Source organism: Sus scrofa, chromosome 13 (assembly GCF_000003025.6).
Source record: "Sus scrofa isolate TJ Tabasco breed Duroc chromosome 13, Sscrofa11.1, whole genome shotgun sequence".
Classification (NCBI taxonomy): domain Eukaryota; kingdom Metazoa; phylum Chordata; class Mammalia; order Artiodactyla; family Suidae; genus Sus; species Sus scrofa.
In genome coordinates, this window is record NC_010455.5 from 122,058,422 (window position 1) to 122,075,850 (window position 17,429).

Below are 17,429 nucleotides of genomic sequence, written 5' to 3' on the forward strand. Positions count from 1 at the left end.
GTGTTACGGTGAGCTATGGTTGTAGGTCTCAGACTCGGCTCAGATCCAGCATTGCTATGACTGTGGTGTAGGCCAGCGGCTATAGCTCCGAATCGACCCCTAGCCTGGGAGCTTCCATATGCCTCAGGTGCTACGCTAAAAAGCAAAAAAGAAAAAAGAAAAAAAAAAGATTAAAGAGTCCAGAAAGAGTTTCCCTAAGGCCCACCCACTAAAACCTTATCTATCCGGCTACCAGTCTACAGAATTACAAACCCTGGATTTACCTCTCACACTTTCAGAAGTGTCACAAGTCATTTAAAATTTTCTACAATTGGACCTACTTTTCATACTCTCATCACAGTTCCACTCCACCGCTTGTGCGTGCTCGCAAATTACTAGTCCTGTTTACTCACCCTTCTTGTTTCTTTTTTCCTGTGGATTTGTAGCACAGTCCAACACCTTCTACAATGTACACTCACTTAATTGAAAACTTTTACTGACTTGCCTTCTGCAGGCTAAAATTTCCAAAATTCTTAGGAAATGGTCTTTCACTTAACGCCATCATTAACTGGTAAAGGGAAGAAATGAGAGACTCCTTGGACCCACGAGGAGTGTGCCTGAGTACCACCGGTCCAGCTGCTGCCCCAAAGGGAAAACAACAAATCTCAGCCCTTCCAACCCCAAATCCTGACGTGCAACACAGCCCTCGGGTGGGAACAAATTGTGCAGAAACTTTGCAGGATGGTGGAATTCCAACGAAAAGAGTGAGGTACCTTGCAGGAAAGCTTCTTGCCCACCAAAGGACACCCAACCCGCCTCACCTCGCTTCCACCACATCCCCGAGGTCCCAAGCTTCAGCAGGCCTGGCTTACCAGCTCAGCCACTGCCTCTTTCCCCAAATGCTGCTGCTCCTCGAGCACCTTTGCACTTCTGTCACCAAGGTTTGCTGCTTACCTTGGGGATCTACTCAATTTTATAGTATTCTTGGGAGTTCCCATCGTAGAGCAGCAGAAAGGAATCCTAGTAGGAACCACGAGGATGCAGGTTCGATCCCCAACCTCACTCAGTGGGTTAAGGATCCTGTGTTGCCGTGACCTGTAGTGTAGATCGCAGACGCGGCTTGGATCTGGCGTTGCTGTGGCTGTGGTGTAGGTTGGCAGCTCTAAGTCCTATTTGACCCCTATCATGGGAACCTCCATATGCCGTGGGTGTGGCCCTAAAAAGACAAAAGACAGAAAAATAATAATACAGTGTTCTTGGACCCACTCCATGGGGTTTCAATAAATGCTTGACATGCTGAATGAATGAATGAAGATGTCAAAAAATAGTAAATTTTTGGCCATGCAAAACTTGGCAGAAAGATTGTAGAGCTATGACGTCTTACAGATTGGGTTCCAATACCAGTTCTTCCATCTACTAGCTGAATGAACTTCATCCCACTGAGAGTTCCAGAAATGTTTGTTGAATGAATGAGTAAAAGGTTCTCCAAGATGTGTGACGAAGTAAGTGCAATAACGCTTGTATCATTCCTGTCCACAATCAGCGCTTTACCAGAGTTACTACTCTCTCTACTATTCCGCGTTCTGTATTCACATAGACTGTTAGTCCCCTGAGGGATAGGAATGTCTGACTCAGTTCTGAATTCCCCAAGGTGCCAGGTCACATTAGGTGACGAGAATAAAGACGGAGGACCACAATTTTTGAGGTGCTCAGGTGGCTGGGGTGGGGGGGTGGCAGAGAAAATTACACATCCAGAAAGGTTCTGGCCGTTTCGCAAAGACCAGAAGTCTCATTATCCCGCAAGAACCTCAGCTTGCTCACGTACAAATGACGGCCGACTCTACTTGCCAATAGACTCTGCAGTCCATAGGACCCCAGGCCCAGGCGCCTCAACAGGTCACCTTCCGCAGCGCTGGGCCGCAGACCTCACTCCTCCCTGCCCAACCTCTGGGCTGAGGAAGACGCATGCGCACTCCTCTCTCCGCGGCTCCTCCCGCCCTTCCTTCTCTAGTCCTTCGCGTTTCGAGTGCTAGGTCTTTTTGTCCCTTACTGCTTGCCGTGTCAGTTTCCGTGCGGAAGTGGTGGCCGTGAGAGAAGAAGATGGCGGCTACTGTGGTGGCGCCGCCTGGTCCGGTGCCTGGTCGAGCCAACAAGCGCAGCGGCAGCGGACAGGGTGGCGGCGGCGGCGGCGGGGGGGCAGCCAGAGGGGCAGAGGAGGAACCGCCGCCGCCCCTACAAGCAGTTCTGGTGGCCGACAGCTTCAACCGCCGTTTCTTCCCTATCTCCAAGGACCAGCCTCGGGTGAGCGCCGCACGCTTGGAAGCTGCCAGAGGGCCTGGAGGTGGCGGGGCTATAGCAAGTTATCCCTTCGGCTTCCTGGTGAGGCGGGCTCTGGAAGGACTTGTGTCCACTCTCTCTCTCAGAAATCGGGTTTATCTGATTATGAGGAAGGCGAGGAGACCGTCTAAAGCCCTGACGATTGCCTGACCAAGTGAGTGGCTGGCAGATTTGAGCACTCGTCGTGCTGTCCACCTCAGGTTTGGGAGCTCTGCAAAGGGCTGATGCAGAAGCAGTGCTTGTGAGAAGCCTTCATTCTGGGATTCAGTGCCTCAAGAGGAGGCTGCGCTGGCTTTATGCAGAGGATAATAAGATCGAGTGATGAAAGGGAATGTCACCTCCTTTTGCCTCCAAAAGGGAGATCATATTGTCGTCCCCCCCCCCAAAAAAAAAGAGCAGACTTGTATAGTGTGGTTTTTTTGGTGTTTCGTTTTGTTTTGTTTTTGTCTTTTTGCCATTTCTAGGGCCTCTCCCGCGGCATATGGAGGTTCCCAGGCTAGGGGTCTAATCGGAGCTGTAGCCACCGACCTACACCAGAACCACAGCAACACGGGATCCCAGCCGCATCTGCCACCTACACCACAGCTCATGGCAACAACGGATCCTTAACCCACTGAGCAAGGCCAGGGATCAAACCCATAACCTCATGGTTCCTAGTCGGATTCGTTAACCACTGAGCCACGAGGAGAACTCCAAGTGTGCTTTTTTTTCTTCCCAGGTTTTAATGAGAGCCAATGCCATATGTCAAAAGAAGAACAGAACGGGTTTAATGGCTGGTTGCCAACATCCCTGCATTGTCTAGAAGCTGGGGAATTGGCCTCAGCTAGTCCTAGGGATTGCTGGGTCACTCAGCAGTCCCCAGTTCAAAGAAAGGGACTTGGCATTCAATTCAGGAAAAGTCCTCTTTGACTCTTCACTTCCTCCAAATAGTCTAATGACTGTTTATTTTGGACAAGTGATGGGGATGACTAGCCCTTGCCTCTTAGAAAAGGATCAAGAAAAGAAATTTTAGGAGTTCCCATCGTGGCGCAGTGGTTAACGAATCCGACTAGGAACCATGAGGTTGCGGGTTCGATCCCTGCCCTTGCTCAGTGGGTTAATGATCCAGCGTTGCTGTGAGCTGTGGTGTAGGTCACAGACGCAGCTGGGATCCCCACATTGCTGTGGTTCTGGTGTAGGCTGGCAGGTACAGCTCCGATTAGACCCCTAGCCTGAGAACCTCCATATGCCGCGGGAGCGGCCCAAGAAATGGCAAAAAAAAAAAAAGAAAAGAAAAGAAAAGAAATTTTGTAGAGAAAAAGGCCTCAGTGGTGCTTAAATTTCTGGAGATATGATTGATCTCTAGTGTTACCCTTTGTCAGGAGTAGTCTCCTGTTCAGTACCAGCTCTGTGTCTGATGCTAAGCATGTAGATTCCATGCTTACTATGTCTGAACTGCAACACATTAGACTGATGTTTAGAGCATGCCATGAACATCAAAGGCAGGAGCCTGATTACTTTTAAATAGGAAAAATAAATTAAAGCTGGTGTTTAAACACACTGATAGTGGAGTGAAAATTGTGGATGAAGAAGGGGAAGGAATGGTACCCAGAAGGCCTTCATGGATTCAATACTTCAAACTTTTTTTCATCTCCTACCCTCCAGGCCCTCTTGCCCCTGGCCAATGTGGCACTAATTGACTACACTCTGGAATTTCTGACTGCCACAGGTGTACAGGAAACCTTTGTCTTTTGTTGCTGGAAGGCTGCTCAAATCAAGGAACATTTACTGTAAGGCTCTGCAACTTTTCTTTCTATGTTTCACCATTTTTTCCCCAGGTTCCTTAGAATGGTTATAACTAAATAAGAGGGAATTGTAAGGGAGTAAAATATATCTATTTGAATTCCATCATAAGCTTTAACTAAGGGCATTCTCTTAGCAGGTGAGGAGCTGAAGCTGTGATAGAGATTAAAGAATAGCATTTGGAGGTCCTGTTGTGGCTCAGTGGTTAATGAATCCGACTAGAAACCATGCGGTTGTGGGTTCGATCCCTGGCCTTGCTCAGTGGGTTAAGGATCCGGTATTGCCGTGAGCTGTGGTGTGGGTTGCAGACACGGCTCGGATCACGTGTTGCTGTGGTTCTGGTGTAGGCCTGTGGCTACAGCTCTGAATTGACCCCTAGCCTGGGAACCTCCATATGTCACGGGAGCAGCCTAAGAAATGGCAAAAAGACAAAAAAAAAAAAAGTTAAAGAATAGCATTTGGGTTTTTTCTGTATCTTACTTATAAAGTTTGGTTCCAGTAGGTTTTTGCTTTTTATTTAGTGGCTCCAGTATGCAAGTTACAAAAGTAACATATTTGCTTTTCCACTGAGCTATGAAATATTGAGCTCTTCTTCATCTTTGTATTCCCAGTGCCTAGCTTAGTACCAAACTTTGTTAGTACTTAACAAATGTGTGATGAAATCTTTCTGGAAAGAGTGAATCTCAAGATTTATTGAAGTTTAGGAAATAAAGACTAGGGTATTAGCATGCTCTCCATCAGACAGTATGAGCTTCAGAAAGAGAAAAGTGTGTTCCCAGGGTGCTTTGTATAAGCTAATTCTCAGTAGGATGTTTAGTTCAAATCCATGTTTAGAGACAGGGGTCAGGGTATGGAGAGGAAATAACCATGTTTCTCTAGCCCATAAAACAAGACTAGTGACAAACTATGCTGAAACCATTCATTACGGTTCATAAATGTCTTTGAAGTTGAGGATGCTGGCAAGGACCCAAAAAGAGCCATAGCAAAGGAGCATGAATGTTGAATGGGTGTGAATGGGTGGAAAATAGGGACGCTCTACGTGATTCTTATGCTTGGTTTACTCATTCCCCTCACCCCTCTTCCTTTAGGAAATCCAAGTGGTGTCGCCCTACATCCCTCAATGTGGTTCGAATAATAACATCAGACCTATATAGATCACTGGGGGACGTTCTCCGTGATGTTGATGCTAAGGCTTTGGTGCGCTCTGACTTCCTTCTGGTGTATGGGGATGTCATCTCTAACATCAATGTCACCAGAGCCCTGGAAGAACACAGGTCAGGATGGGGAAACGGTAGAGACAGGGTTTGGAACCAGCAGAGCCCTAAGACTGCTTTTTTGCAACTCTCTCCCTCCTATCCTTTATAGGTTAAGACGGAAGCTAGAAAAAAATGTATCTGTGATGACGATGATCTTCAAGGAGTCATCCCCCAGCCACCCAACTCGTTGCCATGAGGACAACGTGGTAGTGGCTGTGGATAGTGCCACAAACCGGGTTCTCCATTTCCAGAAGACCCAAGGCCTCCGACGTTTTTCTTTTCCTCTGGTGTGTGAGTGTACAGGGTCCTTGAGGTGGGAAAGTGACAGGCTTCAAGCAGAAAAGGCAAGTTAAAGTCCTTGTAACCTCTCCCACAGAGCTTATTCCAGGGCAGTGGAGATGGAGTGGAGATTCGCTATGATCTACTGGACTGTCATATCAGCATCTGCTCTCCTCAGGTGAGCTCTTCAGGGCCACGGCTGCACATCCAGAGAGTAAAACTCTGAGGGTTTACTATCACCCCTGTAGAAAGCCAGGGTATATTTCTTTTCCCTGTTGCTCTCATCTGTTCCACAGCAAATAGGTATTATCATCTTGATCCCAGTATTTCCTTGGCAGCCCTTTGAGGATTCTGGCCCATGTCCTACTGTCATAGTATCTGATAGGTCTTGTGGGGTGGGGGTGCTGGGGGGAGCGCTTATCTTTGCTTCTAGAGAAGAGCACTTGACCCTGGCTCCCTCTGACTTCTCTATACAGGTGGCTCAACTCTTTACTGACAACTTCGACTACCAAACCCGAGATGACTTTGTGCGAGGCCTGTTAGTAAATGAGGAGGTAAGAAAAGACTCCCAGTGCCTCCTTTTTTTTTTTTTTTTTTTTTTTGTCTTTTTGCCATTTTTTAGGCTGCTCCCGCAGCATATGGAGGTTCCCAGGCTAGGGGTCTAATCGGAGCTGTAGCCGCCGGCCTATGCCAGAGCCACAGCAACGCGGGATCCGCGCCGCATCTGCAAACTACACCACAGCTCACAGCAACGCCGGATCGTTAACCCACTGAGCAAGGGCAGGGACCAAACCCGCAACCTCATGGTTCCTAGTCGGATTCGTTAACCACTGCGCCACGACAGGAACTCCCCAGTGCCTCTTTAAAAGAGGGCTCTGCTTTTGTCTCACACTGATAACTTTTGGTTCCCTTTTGTGTTTTATTGAGCCTTAGGGAGAAGGAAAATAACTGAAGGGGAGAGGGAAGCAGTAGACAGAGAAAAGTCTCAGGCCACTTGGCTGTGACATTGAGAAGCAATGGGGGAACTTAAGGTTAGAAAAGAATTATACCTGGGAATGTTCTTTCTTTCTTGCTTGTTTGTGTGACCTCCCTTTTTTTCTCTTCATTCAGATCTTAGGCAACCAGATCCACATGCATGTGACTACTAAGGAATATGGTGCCCGGGTCTCCAACCTACACATGTATGCTGCTGTCTGTGCTGATGTCATCCGCCGATGGGTCTACCCTCTCACCCCAGAGGCGAACTTCACTGATAGCACAACTCAGAGCTGCACTCACTCCCGGCACAACATCTACCGAGGGCCTGAGGTCAGCCTGGGCCATGGCAGCGTCCTGGAGGAAAATGTGCTCCTGGGCTCTGGCACTGTCATTGGCAGCAATTGCTCCATCACCAACAGTGTCATTGGCCCCGGCTGTCACATTGGTGAGCACAGGTGGGGAAGTCAGGCTGGCTATCCCAGCAATAGGAACCTAGGGGAACCCCATGTCTCCAGAAAAGAATACAGAAGGATAGTTCCTGAGAAAGTGGCTGCCTTAATAAAGGAAGGAACAGAGATTTAAAAACAGTGATACTTTTTTTTTTTTTTTTTTTTTTTTTTTTAACGGCCATACCCATGGCATAGGAAAGTTCCCAAGCCAGGGATTGAATCCAAGCCGCAGTTGTGGCAACACCAGATCACTTAACCCACTGCACCGGGCCAGGGAATCCAACCCAGCACCTCCACATCGAGCCGAGCCTCTGCAGTCAGACTCTTAATCGCCTGTGCCACAGTGGGAACTCCATAATTTTTAACCTATGAGCTTGTTATTGGGTGACTTTTCCAGGATACCCTTTATTTACATTCAGGACCAAGTTAATAATTAACATGCAATAATGACATCTGTTTAGTGCATTGCAGACTACAAAGGGCTTTTGCATACATTATCTTATTTAATCCTCCCAAAAACTTGTGAGGTAACTATTATTTATCTCCAGTTTGTAGATAAGCAGAAAGGCTAAAAGAGGTTGTCTCACCCAAGGTTATAGCTAATAAGAGGCAGTGCTGAGACTTGAATCTGAGTATTTTGATTGTAAGTCTAGTGTTTTTTTTACTCTTAGAAACTCACTTTGGTTGTAAGAAAGTGGTGCTTCTGGAGTTCCCATCATGGCGCAGTGGAAACGAATCCGACTAGGAACCATGAGGTTGCAGGTTCGATCCCTGGCCTTGCTCCAGAGGATCCGGCATTGCAATGAGCTGTGGTATAGGTTGCAGACGCAGCTCAGATCTGGCATTGCTATGGCCGTGGTGTAGGCCGGCAGCTACAGCTTCAATTTGACCCCTAGCCTGGGAACCTCCATATGCCATGGGTGTGGCCCTAAAAAAAAAAAGAGAGAAAAAGTGATGCTTCTACTGGAACTGCCCCTTCAAAAGAACAAGATTCTATTTCTAAAATGTACAAGAAGTGGAACAATTTGCTTCTACTTTTAGACATGGATATGATTCTAGTAACATTTTTTAGTTCAAGGGGTCCCCAGAAATTTTAAAGGTTCTCAGATTCTTAAGTCTGGCATATAGTTTGCAGTTGTTGTAGACTTGGTGGAAGGTAGTCAGGCTGAGCAATGTTTTGGACTCGGGCCTGAGCGTAGAGAGGGAGAGCATGTTTCTGGTGGATTGGGATTAGAGCAGTAGAGCTGGGTGGGAACTATGGTGGTGTCAGCCCCATTCTCCACGAATGGCCCTGGTGTGGAATTGGAGCCCTAAGTGACCAGGAATCCTTCCTGTCCTGAGCCAGGTGATGATGTGGTGCTGGATCAGGCCTTCCTGTGGCAGGGCGTCCGAGTGGCTGCTGGAGCACAAATCCATCAGTCTCTGCTCTGTGATAATGCTGAGGTCAAGGAAAAAGTTATACTGAAGCCACACTGTGTCCTCACTTCCCAGGTAAGATTGGCTGCACACTGCACACAGGCCCCAAGCTGTGGTTATGCTGAGCGAAAAGGGGCTTCGTGTCAACCCAGTCCTGTCTGAATTGAGAGTCCAAAAACAGTGGTTTCATTCGCCTTCTCCTTGGCTTAGTGGGAGGGAAAAAAAAGTCACTGTCATTATCAGGATGTACTTTTCCCCAACACACTAACGGGTCCATGCCACCCCCTCCTCTTCTCTCCTCCAGGTGGTAGTAGGTCCAGATATTACTCTGCCTGAGGCCTCGGTGATCTCTTTGCACCCTCCAGATGCAGAGTATGATGAAGATGATGGTCAGTTCAGTGATGACTCAGGGGCTGACCAAGAAAAGGAGAAGGTGAAGCTGAAAGGTGTGAGGCTCAGCAGGTGTGGGGCATCTGTGTGTCTCTCTGCCCCATAGAAAAACCAGTGTTTCCTCCTGAGGGATTGGTGCTTCTTCTGGGCCTTTGCTAAAAAGATCAGTGCTTTTTCCAGGTTACAATCCAGCCGAAGTTGGAGCTGCAGGCCAGGGCTACCTCTGGAAAGCTGCAGACATGAACACGGAAGAAGAGGAGGAACTACAGCAGACCCTTTGGGGTGAGCTTGGTCTTATTCCTGCCACCTCTGTTCTATCAGAATATTCTCAAGGAAGAGTTCCCTTCTGTTGCAGCAGATTAGGTATCAGGCATTGTCACTGCAGCAGCCTTGGTCTCTGCCATGGCATGGGTTCGATCCCTGGCCTAGAAACTTCTACATGCCTCAAGCACAGCCAAAAAAAAGAAAAGAGAGAATATTCTGAAGGAGAGTGAACACTTCAGAATCAGACCACTTGTTCATTACCTTATTGATGTAGACAGCAGATATATTGTTCCCTGTCAGTGGCTCTTTCCTTATTTTTCTTTTTTTCTTACCGTTTATGGATTCTAAGGACTTAAAATCAATGTGGAAGAAGAGAGTGAAACTGAAAGTGAGCGAAGTATGGATTCTGAGGAGCTAGACAGCCGGACAGGCTCCCCACAGATGGATGATGTCAAAGGTGAGTGGCTAAGGGAGCAGGGTCTAGGACAAAAGAGGAAAACCTCCAGTTTAGTTGGACCTACAGTCAGGACTGGATAACTTAAAGCACCCTGGAGTGATATTGGCCTATGAACTTACTGTTGCTTTGATTTTAGTATTCCAGAATGAAGTCTTAGGAACACTACAACGGGGCAAGGAGGAGAACATTTCTTGTGACAATCTAGTCCTAGAGATCAACTCTCTCAAGTAAGAGCAACCCCTCCCTATTCTCTTCTCCTCAGGATAATCCTGGGCAGGTAGAGTTTCTCTCTTACTCTTCCCTAAATAGGAACCTGTTCCCTCAACATCCCAACTGGACAAGTCTGGTAGCATTTGGAGTGAAAAGCACATTAGGTTCTAGCCTCAGCATAGACTTCCCCCTTCCAGAACCCTCCCCCTCCATGTTGATCCATCTGACTTCCTCTCCCTGATGTCCTGCCAAAGTCATCATCCTACAGTGTGCTGAAAGGACCAATGAAGGCCCTGGCGTCACCCCAATCTCCCCACAGGTACGCCTACAATATAAGCCTAAAGGAAGTGATGCAGGTACTGAGCCACGTGGTCCTGGAATTCCCTTTGCAACAGATGGATTCCCCGCTTGACGCAAACCGCTACTGTGCCCTGCTGATTCCCGTAAGCAAAGATTGGAGCTGGATACCAGGGGTTGGATGGAAACAATACATCATTACTGGGCTTCACTTTAAAGGAAATCAGGAGTAGAAGGTCTGGTGGGATATATGTTACTTGTGGTTTCTTTCTCCTTGCCTCTGGACAAAGACTGGCTTCTAGAGCTGGCTTGGCTGGTTAGGGCCATTACTGAGTGGCCTTTGAGATTCCAGTATTCAGACCATACAAAAGCCCAAAGGTATAACCAAAATAGACCTGGACTGTCATACTCTCTGACTGAAAATGATTTGATGAAGGTTCAGCATGAGATGAATCTTTAGGCTTGGAACAGGTATTCCGAGGCAGCCTACAGCCTCTGACCCCCATCACCTCCCTAGGAAATCTCTTTTTTTTTACCCCAGCCTAACTGCCAGCAACTCCCAAGTTCCTTTGACATATTCCACAGGGCCTATATCATCTCCCGCTTGTCTTAAAAGACCCATGTTATTAATATTGATTTTCTTTGCTGTCCAATATAAGAGCACACTTGGGAAAGCTTCCTGTATTGCAGCTTCCTTCTCCTTTCTTCTATAGCTGCTCAAGGCCTGGAGCCCTGTTTTTAGGAACTACATAAAGCGTGCAGCTGATCATTTGGAGGCATTGGCAGCCATTGAGGACTTCTTCCTGGAGCATGAAGTTCTTAGTACTTCCATGGCCAAGGTGAATACTACCTCAAACCCCATAGTTCTGCATTGGCTTTGACACAGGCCTTGGTGACCTCCATGGAGACACAAAACAAGCGGACATGAATCTCTTTGGAGTTTGGTTAATGGCATCATCCAGTGTAGAAGGAGGCTGAGGGCCTGGTAGAGGTGCTAAGGTCTTGCCTCCTCTTCCTCTGTTATCCACTACATCTTGCTGGATCCTGTAAGGCCCCTGAGATCCCCTCTGCTGGCCTTCTGCAGGTATTGATGGCTTTCTACCAGCTGGAGATCCTGGCTGAGGAAACAATCCTGAGCTGGTTCAGCCAAAGGGATATAACTGACAAGGGCCGGCAGTTGCGCAAGAACCTGCAGGTGAGTCAAGCTGCCCTCCTCTCACCACAGTGATTCTCTGGTTCCCTGGCTTCTGGCCCTAGACTCCAGGTGGTTGGTGCTTGGGACTCTGGTTGTTATTCTTATCAGCTAAGAATAACAGGAGGGTTATGTGCCCCTTCCTCAGTAGCTCTCTACTCTGCTTCCTTACAGCTGCAGAGGTTCATCCAGTGGCTAAAAGAGGCAGAAGAGGAGTCATCTGAAGATGACTGAAGTCGAACTGCCTGCTCCTGTGGGTGTGGTTGATTGTCCTCCTGGTTTCTGGGCCAGGGCAAGTAAGAGGCTAGTTGCAGAAAGTTGAGTGACCACCGTCTGAGCTGAGACTTACAGGAGCAGAGGCTGGAACTACAGTATTCTTCCCACCGCCAGCAACTATGTGCCTCCCATCCTTACTGGGGAGTTGGGATGAGGGAAGTTGGGCTGGATAACAGCTCTGCCTAAGGAGGAACTAGGCAGGCCCTGCAGTTAGAGGAAGGCTGGAGGAAAAGCTTTGTGCTCTGGTTTCCCCTCAGGAAATAGCAGAGAGCAGTTGGCCCTCTCTGCTGCTTGTATTTGTTAATATTAAAAAACAGAGAGGGGTATATTTGGTTTCTCTCCTACTCGGACTGATCACCCATTGAAGTAGGTGACTGAAGAGTTCTAAACCTCCCATGTGGCAGCCTTGGAGAAGAAGAGAGGTGATGTGGCCACTAGGTGGTACTGTGGTGCCTCACTAGTTGATCATTGCCATGACTCATGGTAGTGGAGGGCCTAGATTCTTTTCTGGGCTTTGTGGACCAACTTGTGGTCCTGGAGTGGTATACCTGAATCTACTTCCATAGAGGATCCTAGTCTGAACACTTTTCTGTCAGAGAGTAATGATTCCAAGCATATGTGAAGTCATTAACCATCTGCCAGTCCATCACATGCTTTGACCATTTGATCCAGTACTACTGTCAGGGAAGCTGAGCTCTTCTTCATCTTAAAGATAAGGAAACTTGCTCAAGGTCTCATGATTCTTGGGGGGCAAAGCGAAGGACTTGAGGCTCATAATCCAGGATTCTTTTTGCTTCATCACATTCAGTGTCTTAATGAAGGGAAATTGCCCCCAGAGGCAGACACAACTCCAAGCCAGCAGTGGATATCCTGGATATCCTAAGAACAGACGAAGATCCTGTGCAATGGGCTTTCCCCTCATGTTGAGAGAGTATTTACTGTATGACAGACATTTTGCTAAATGCTTTTCCTGTGTTATTTTAGTTAACTTTCACATTAACCTTGGAAATAGGGCTTATCCCCATTTTCAGATGAAGAGCCTGAAGTTCATAGAGGTCCCATAACTGGTCATTGACAGAACAAGGATTTGTTGTTGACCTCCAGAGCTGGAGTTTGTCACATTCCTATATGGTCTCCTTTAACCTCAACCATGAGATACGCCCTTCTGTCTTATCTTCCCAGCTCTTCGTTGCCTTCCTATAACCGTTACTCTGTCAGCACTTAAACCGTGGCAGATGTCTGGCCCTCCTGGACATCACAGATAAAATGGTTGCCTTTCTTCATTTCAGTTGGGCAGAAAGGAGTAAACTGAGGAAGGAGATACTTAACTGTACTCAGGGGTGTGAAGGAGCATTACTCAGTATTTCTACAGAGGGGAAAACACACTGGCCAGGGTTTGGCTTAATTTACTTTTCTTCAGTAAATCTGTTTCTCCTGTGTCAAATACATGGCCTAGTGCCTAGAAAGCATATGAAAATTACAGCATGGACCTAGTAGGGACAGTTAAATACAAATAACCATGGGATACTTCTAATTTATACAATGAGTGGCAGAGATCAGAAGTGGCCTATAGAACTTTTTAGGAGGAAGATATTCTTTCCAGTTGAAGTGATTAGGGAAGGCTTACAGGATTGTGACATTTCAGTAGCCTAATAAATAGGGCAGAAGGGAACATTAAAAGCAAAGGGTTTCCATTTAAATATGGCAAATTAAACACATGGAGTTTTTACTCCCTTCAAAACCCTGTTCAGGAGTTTCCATCATGGCTCAGCGGTTAACCAACCCTACTAGTATCCATAAGAATGTGAGTTGAAGCCCTGGCCTCACTCAGTGGGTTAAGGATCCGGTGTTGCCATGAGCTGTGGTGTAAGTCGCAGACATGACTCAGATCCCTCGTTGCTGTGGCATAGGCTGGCAGCTACAGCTCTCCTTCAACCCCCAGCGTGAGAACCTCCATACGCCACAGGTGCAGCCATTTAAAAAAATAAAAACTATTCAAATGCCAACAAAGGAATTCTTCAAAATAGGCACATGACTCAATGATAAGGAAAACAGAGAGTGACAACAATAAATGCGAGACATCAACATTTGGGGGGGAATAAATGGAAGGGTGAAAGTTGACTTAGCAGAGCAGAATGAGATGGGCTTTACCTGCTGAGGTGGTTATTAACAAGCAGCAAACCAGTATTCCGTTGTGAATCCAGAAAAGGCTCAGCAGAGGGGGTAAGGATTGGGGGTGGGAAGAAGATCTGTAAGAAAAAGCCCCTCAGACTCCCGCTTTATCTAATCTAGCCCAGTGATTACCCCTTCTCTGCAAGAAATGGGAGATTTAATATCTGAAGAAATGGTGGGGATGAAATTATCAAAGAAATGAAGGTTTCCTAAACTTGAAGGTCCTGAGTTTCTAGACTGACAGCCCATGAGTGCCCGGCATAATGAATGAAATAGCACCATGAAATTCCAGACCTCAGAGAAAATATAAACCTTTAGAACCTCTAGACTAAATAGTAGACATGGTGGGCATGGGAGCGAGGGGCCAGATTGAAAATGCAGGATCAGGAGTTCCTGTCGTGGCGCAGTGGTTAACGAATCCGACTAGGAACCATGAGGTTGCGGGTTCGATCCCTGCCCTTGCTCAGTGGGTTAACGATCCAGCGTTGCTGTGAGCTGTGGTGTGGGTCGCAGACGCGGCTCGGATCCCGCGTTGCTGTGGCTCTGGCGTAGGCCGGTGGCTACAGCTCCAATTCAATCCCTAGCCTGGGAACCTCCATATGCCGCAGGAGCGGCCCAAGAAATAGCAAAAAGACAAAAAAAAAAAAAAGAAAATGCAGGATCAAGTGAAAGTATATGAGTTGTAGGGCTCTGAGTATCAGTACACACGATCTTATACCCCCAGGCCAAAACAAACAACATCGCAGAAAAAAGGACCTCAAGGAGTTCCTGGCATGGCTCAGCGTGGCTCAGTGGTTAATAAACCTGACTAGTAGTCATGAGGACACAGGTTTGATCCCTGGCCTTGATCAATGGGTTAAGGATCCAGCATTGCCATGAGCTGTGGTAGAGGTTGCAGATGCGGCTCAGATCTGGCTTTGCTGGGAGTTCCTGTCGTGGTGCAGTGGTTAACGAATCCGACTAGGAGCCATGAGGTTGCGGGTTCGGTCCCTGCCCTTGCTCAGTGGATTAACGATCCAGCGTTGCTGTGAGCTGTGGTGTAGGTTGCAGACTCGGCTCAGATCCCTCGTTGCTGTGGCCCTTGCATAGGCTGGTGGCTACGGCTCCGACTGGACCCCTAGCCTGGGAACCTCCATATGCCGCTGGAGCGGCCCAAGAAATAGCAAAAAAAAAAAGACAAAAAAAAAAAAGATCTGGCTTTGCTGTGGCTATGGTGTAGGCTCGAAACTGTAGCTCCAATTCGACCCCTAGCCTGGGAACTTCCATATGCTGCTGGTGTGGTCCTAAAAAGACAAAAAGAAAAGGGCCTCAAAAAACTTTTTTTATTTGTTTTTTTAAAAAAAAATTTCCGGAGTTCCCGTCATGGCGCAGTGGTTAACGAATCCGACTAGGAACCATGAGGTTGCGGGTTCGATCCCTGCCCTTGCTCAGTGGGTTAACGATCCGGCGTTGCCGTGAGCTGTGGTGTAAGTTGCAGACGCGGCTCGGATCCCGCGTTGCTGTGGCTCTGGCGTAGGCCGGTGGCTACAGCTCCGATTAGACCCCTAGCCTGGGAACCTCCATATGCCGCGGGAGCGGCCCAAGAAATAGCAACAACAACAACAACAGCAGACAAAAAAAAAAAAAAAAAAAATTTCCCCCGACTGATCACCCTGCAGTGAAGCCTGCTAGTAAATAAGCCTTGTCTGTGGACAAAGCTTCCAGAGTTTTCTTATCTCACTCTTAAATGTGAATAGACTGTTAAGGATCAGTAACCATTTGAGGAAATTTCTAACATGAAAAGCAGAGACCAAAACAAAATTCAAACCAAGGAAACTGACAAGGTAAGAAGCTTTTTGAAAACTTTAGGATGAGGGGAGAAGGTACTATTCTCAAAACTCAGGGAAGATATTGTATCTGTGAATAATGTGCTGTGAAAAGGAATAATTGGAGAACAATTCTGCAATTGTTGTGTACACATATTACCTTGATAAAAAAGTAAAGAAAAAGTAAGGATCCGGCATTGCCATGAGCTGTGGTGTAGGTCGCAGACTCGGCTCAGATCCTGCGTTGCTGTGGCTGTGACGTAGCCTGGGAGGTGTAGTTCCAATTAAACCCCTAGCCTGGGAACCTCCATATGCTGCAGGTGCAGCCCTAAAAAGACAAAAAAAGAAAGGGTATGAAAATAAATAAGATAATGTGCAGGGGCTAGCAAATAAGTAGAATTGCTTAAGTCAAAACTTTAGCCAAGGAGTTCCTGCTGTGGTGTGAGATGGGAGATATCTCTGTGTAGGTTCCATCCTGGTCCGGCTCAGTGGGTTAAAGGATTCAGCATTGCAGAAGTCTGTAAAAGTAGGTAGAGGTTAGAATGGAGAACTTGGACTATCACGCTAAGGACATTTGGAAGGCATTAAGGAATGTGGAGAGGTTTCTGAGCCAGAGGTGTCTGAAAGAGGTCCTTAATCTTGAAATGCTATGTTGGCAACAGTAAACAAAATGTTACTGTCATCTTAAAGGACTGATGTAATCTGGTCCCAGTCTACCTTTCCACCCATCTCCCACAATCACTGTAGTCACAATAACCTTCATCTTGTTTCTCAGAAGTTGATTCTTTTTTTTCAGCCATGCCCTTAGCATGCGGAAGTTCCCTGGCCAGGGGTCGAACCCACACCATAGCAGTGGCCTGAGCCACAACAGTGACAACACCGGATCCTTAACCTGATAGGCCATCAGGGAACTTCTGGCAAGTCTGTGCTTGCCTTGAGTCTTTATACTTGGCTGTGCCCTCCACATGGAATGCTCTTTCCCCCAGACCAGACCTTCTTATAGCTGTTTCCTTGTCAGTTCTAGGTCTTCACGCAAATGGAAGAGGCCTTCTCTGACCACCCATATTCTTCTACACTGTTACGTGACTACATTTTATCTTTCATAGCATTTGTCAGTCTAAAGTTACTTACTCACAAGGCTCTGTGCCTCCGTCCAAGTGAGTGAAGGTCGTGAGAGCAACCTTGTCTGTCTTGTTTTGCTATAGATCACTAAGTATGCCTTGCACATTAGTAGGTAAGAAGATGTTAGGAATGAATTATACCTAGTTCTGGTCTGAGACTTCATGTCCCAGTCAGACACACATCTTCATTCTTATACTCATTCTGCATTCAATCCATTTATTAAATCACTACACTACACCTGGTAGTACTGAGGTTTTAAGAGGGAATCAGAACTCTTGTTCTGTCCACAAGAAGTTCAGTTTGGTAGACTCAAGGACAGCATCTATGCTGCTCAATAGACCCCAAAAGGCCATGTCGAGGCCACTTTCTTACAGAGATACATGGTCAGAACTGCGGCCTTACACCCCCCCTTTCTCTGGGAAGCGAAGCCACCCCTGCATTATATTCCTCCCCAGCTGCAGAAGAGCAGCCGATCTCCCTTGGGTCCAGAGCCTGGGCCTTGAAGAGTTCCGAAACACAGCCATCCTGGAAAGATATGTCTTCCTCTGTGGGGGCCTAGGCGGCCGCCTCCACACTCCCCACGAGCCTGGGATGGGAGCTTGGGAGCCGTGCACCCCACCCCCCGGGAGGGTGGGCGGGGTGTCCGCTGGGTCCGGCGGAGGGCTAGGCCATCTGCCGCGAAGCCAGCGCGGCTCGGCGGCGGCCGGGGGCGGGGCCGCGCCGGGGCGGAGCCGCGCCGGGGTCGGGGGAGGGGAGCGGACCGGGCCG

The 17,429-nt window shown here is 47.6% G+C and overlaps 1 protein-coding gene and 1 long non-coding RNA gene across 2 annotated transcripts in view; one reads left to right on the forward strand and one right to left on the reverse strand.

Moving 5' to 3' along the window:
* LOC106507270 overlaps nt 1–1,061 on the reverse strand; it is a 70,313-nt gene extending 69,252 nt beyond the window's left edge. Inside the window, exon 1 of the long non-coding RNA XR_002337773.1 lies at nt 934–1,061. This is a non-coding gene — a long non-coding RNA (uncharacterized LOC106507270). The remainder of the gene's footprint in view (nt 1–933) is intronic.
* EIF2B5 (eukaryotic translation initiation factor 2B subunit epsilon) lies at nt 1,987–11,906 on the forward strand. Its single transcript, XM_021069943.1, has 16 exons — nt 1,987–2,280; nt 3,961–4,085; nt 5,187–5,372; nt 5,464–5,641; nt 5,731–5,811; nt 6,110–6,187; nt 6,744–7,056; nt 8,406–8,551; nt 8,781–8,922; nt 9,047–9,148; nt 9,480–9,587; nt 9,724–9,814; nt 10,117–10,240; nt 10,808–10,933; nt 11,179–11,289; nt 11,461–11,906. Exons 1-16 carry the CDS (start codon nt 2,080–2,082, stop codon nt 11,518–11,520), a joined length of 2,172 nt encoding a protein of 723 aa, XP_020925602.1. The 5' UTR covers nt 1,987–2,079; the 3' UTR covers nt 11,521–11,906.

What these genes read in the sequence shown, in the direction of transcription:
- EIF2B5 (XM_021069943.1), top strand. Translation starts at nt 2,080, where the DNA reads ATGGCGGCTACTGTGGTGGCGCCGCCTGGTCCGGTGCCTGGTCGAGCC. An exon ending in AGAGCCCTGGAAGAACACAG is followed by an intron (nt 5,373 to 5,463) that starts GTCAGGATGGGG and finishes TATCCTTTATAG; the next exon opens with GTTAAGACGGAAGCTAGAAA. An exon ending in TGGCCCCGGCTGTCACATTG is followed by an intron (nt 7,057 to 8,405) that starts GTGAGCACAGGT and finishes GTCCTGAGCCAG; the next exon opens with GTGATGATGTGGTGCTGGAT.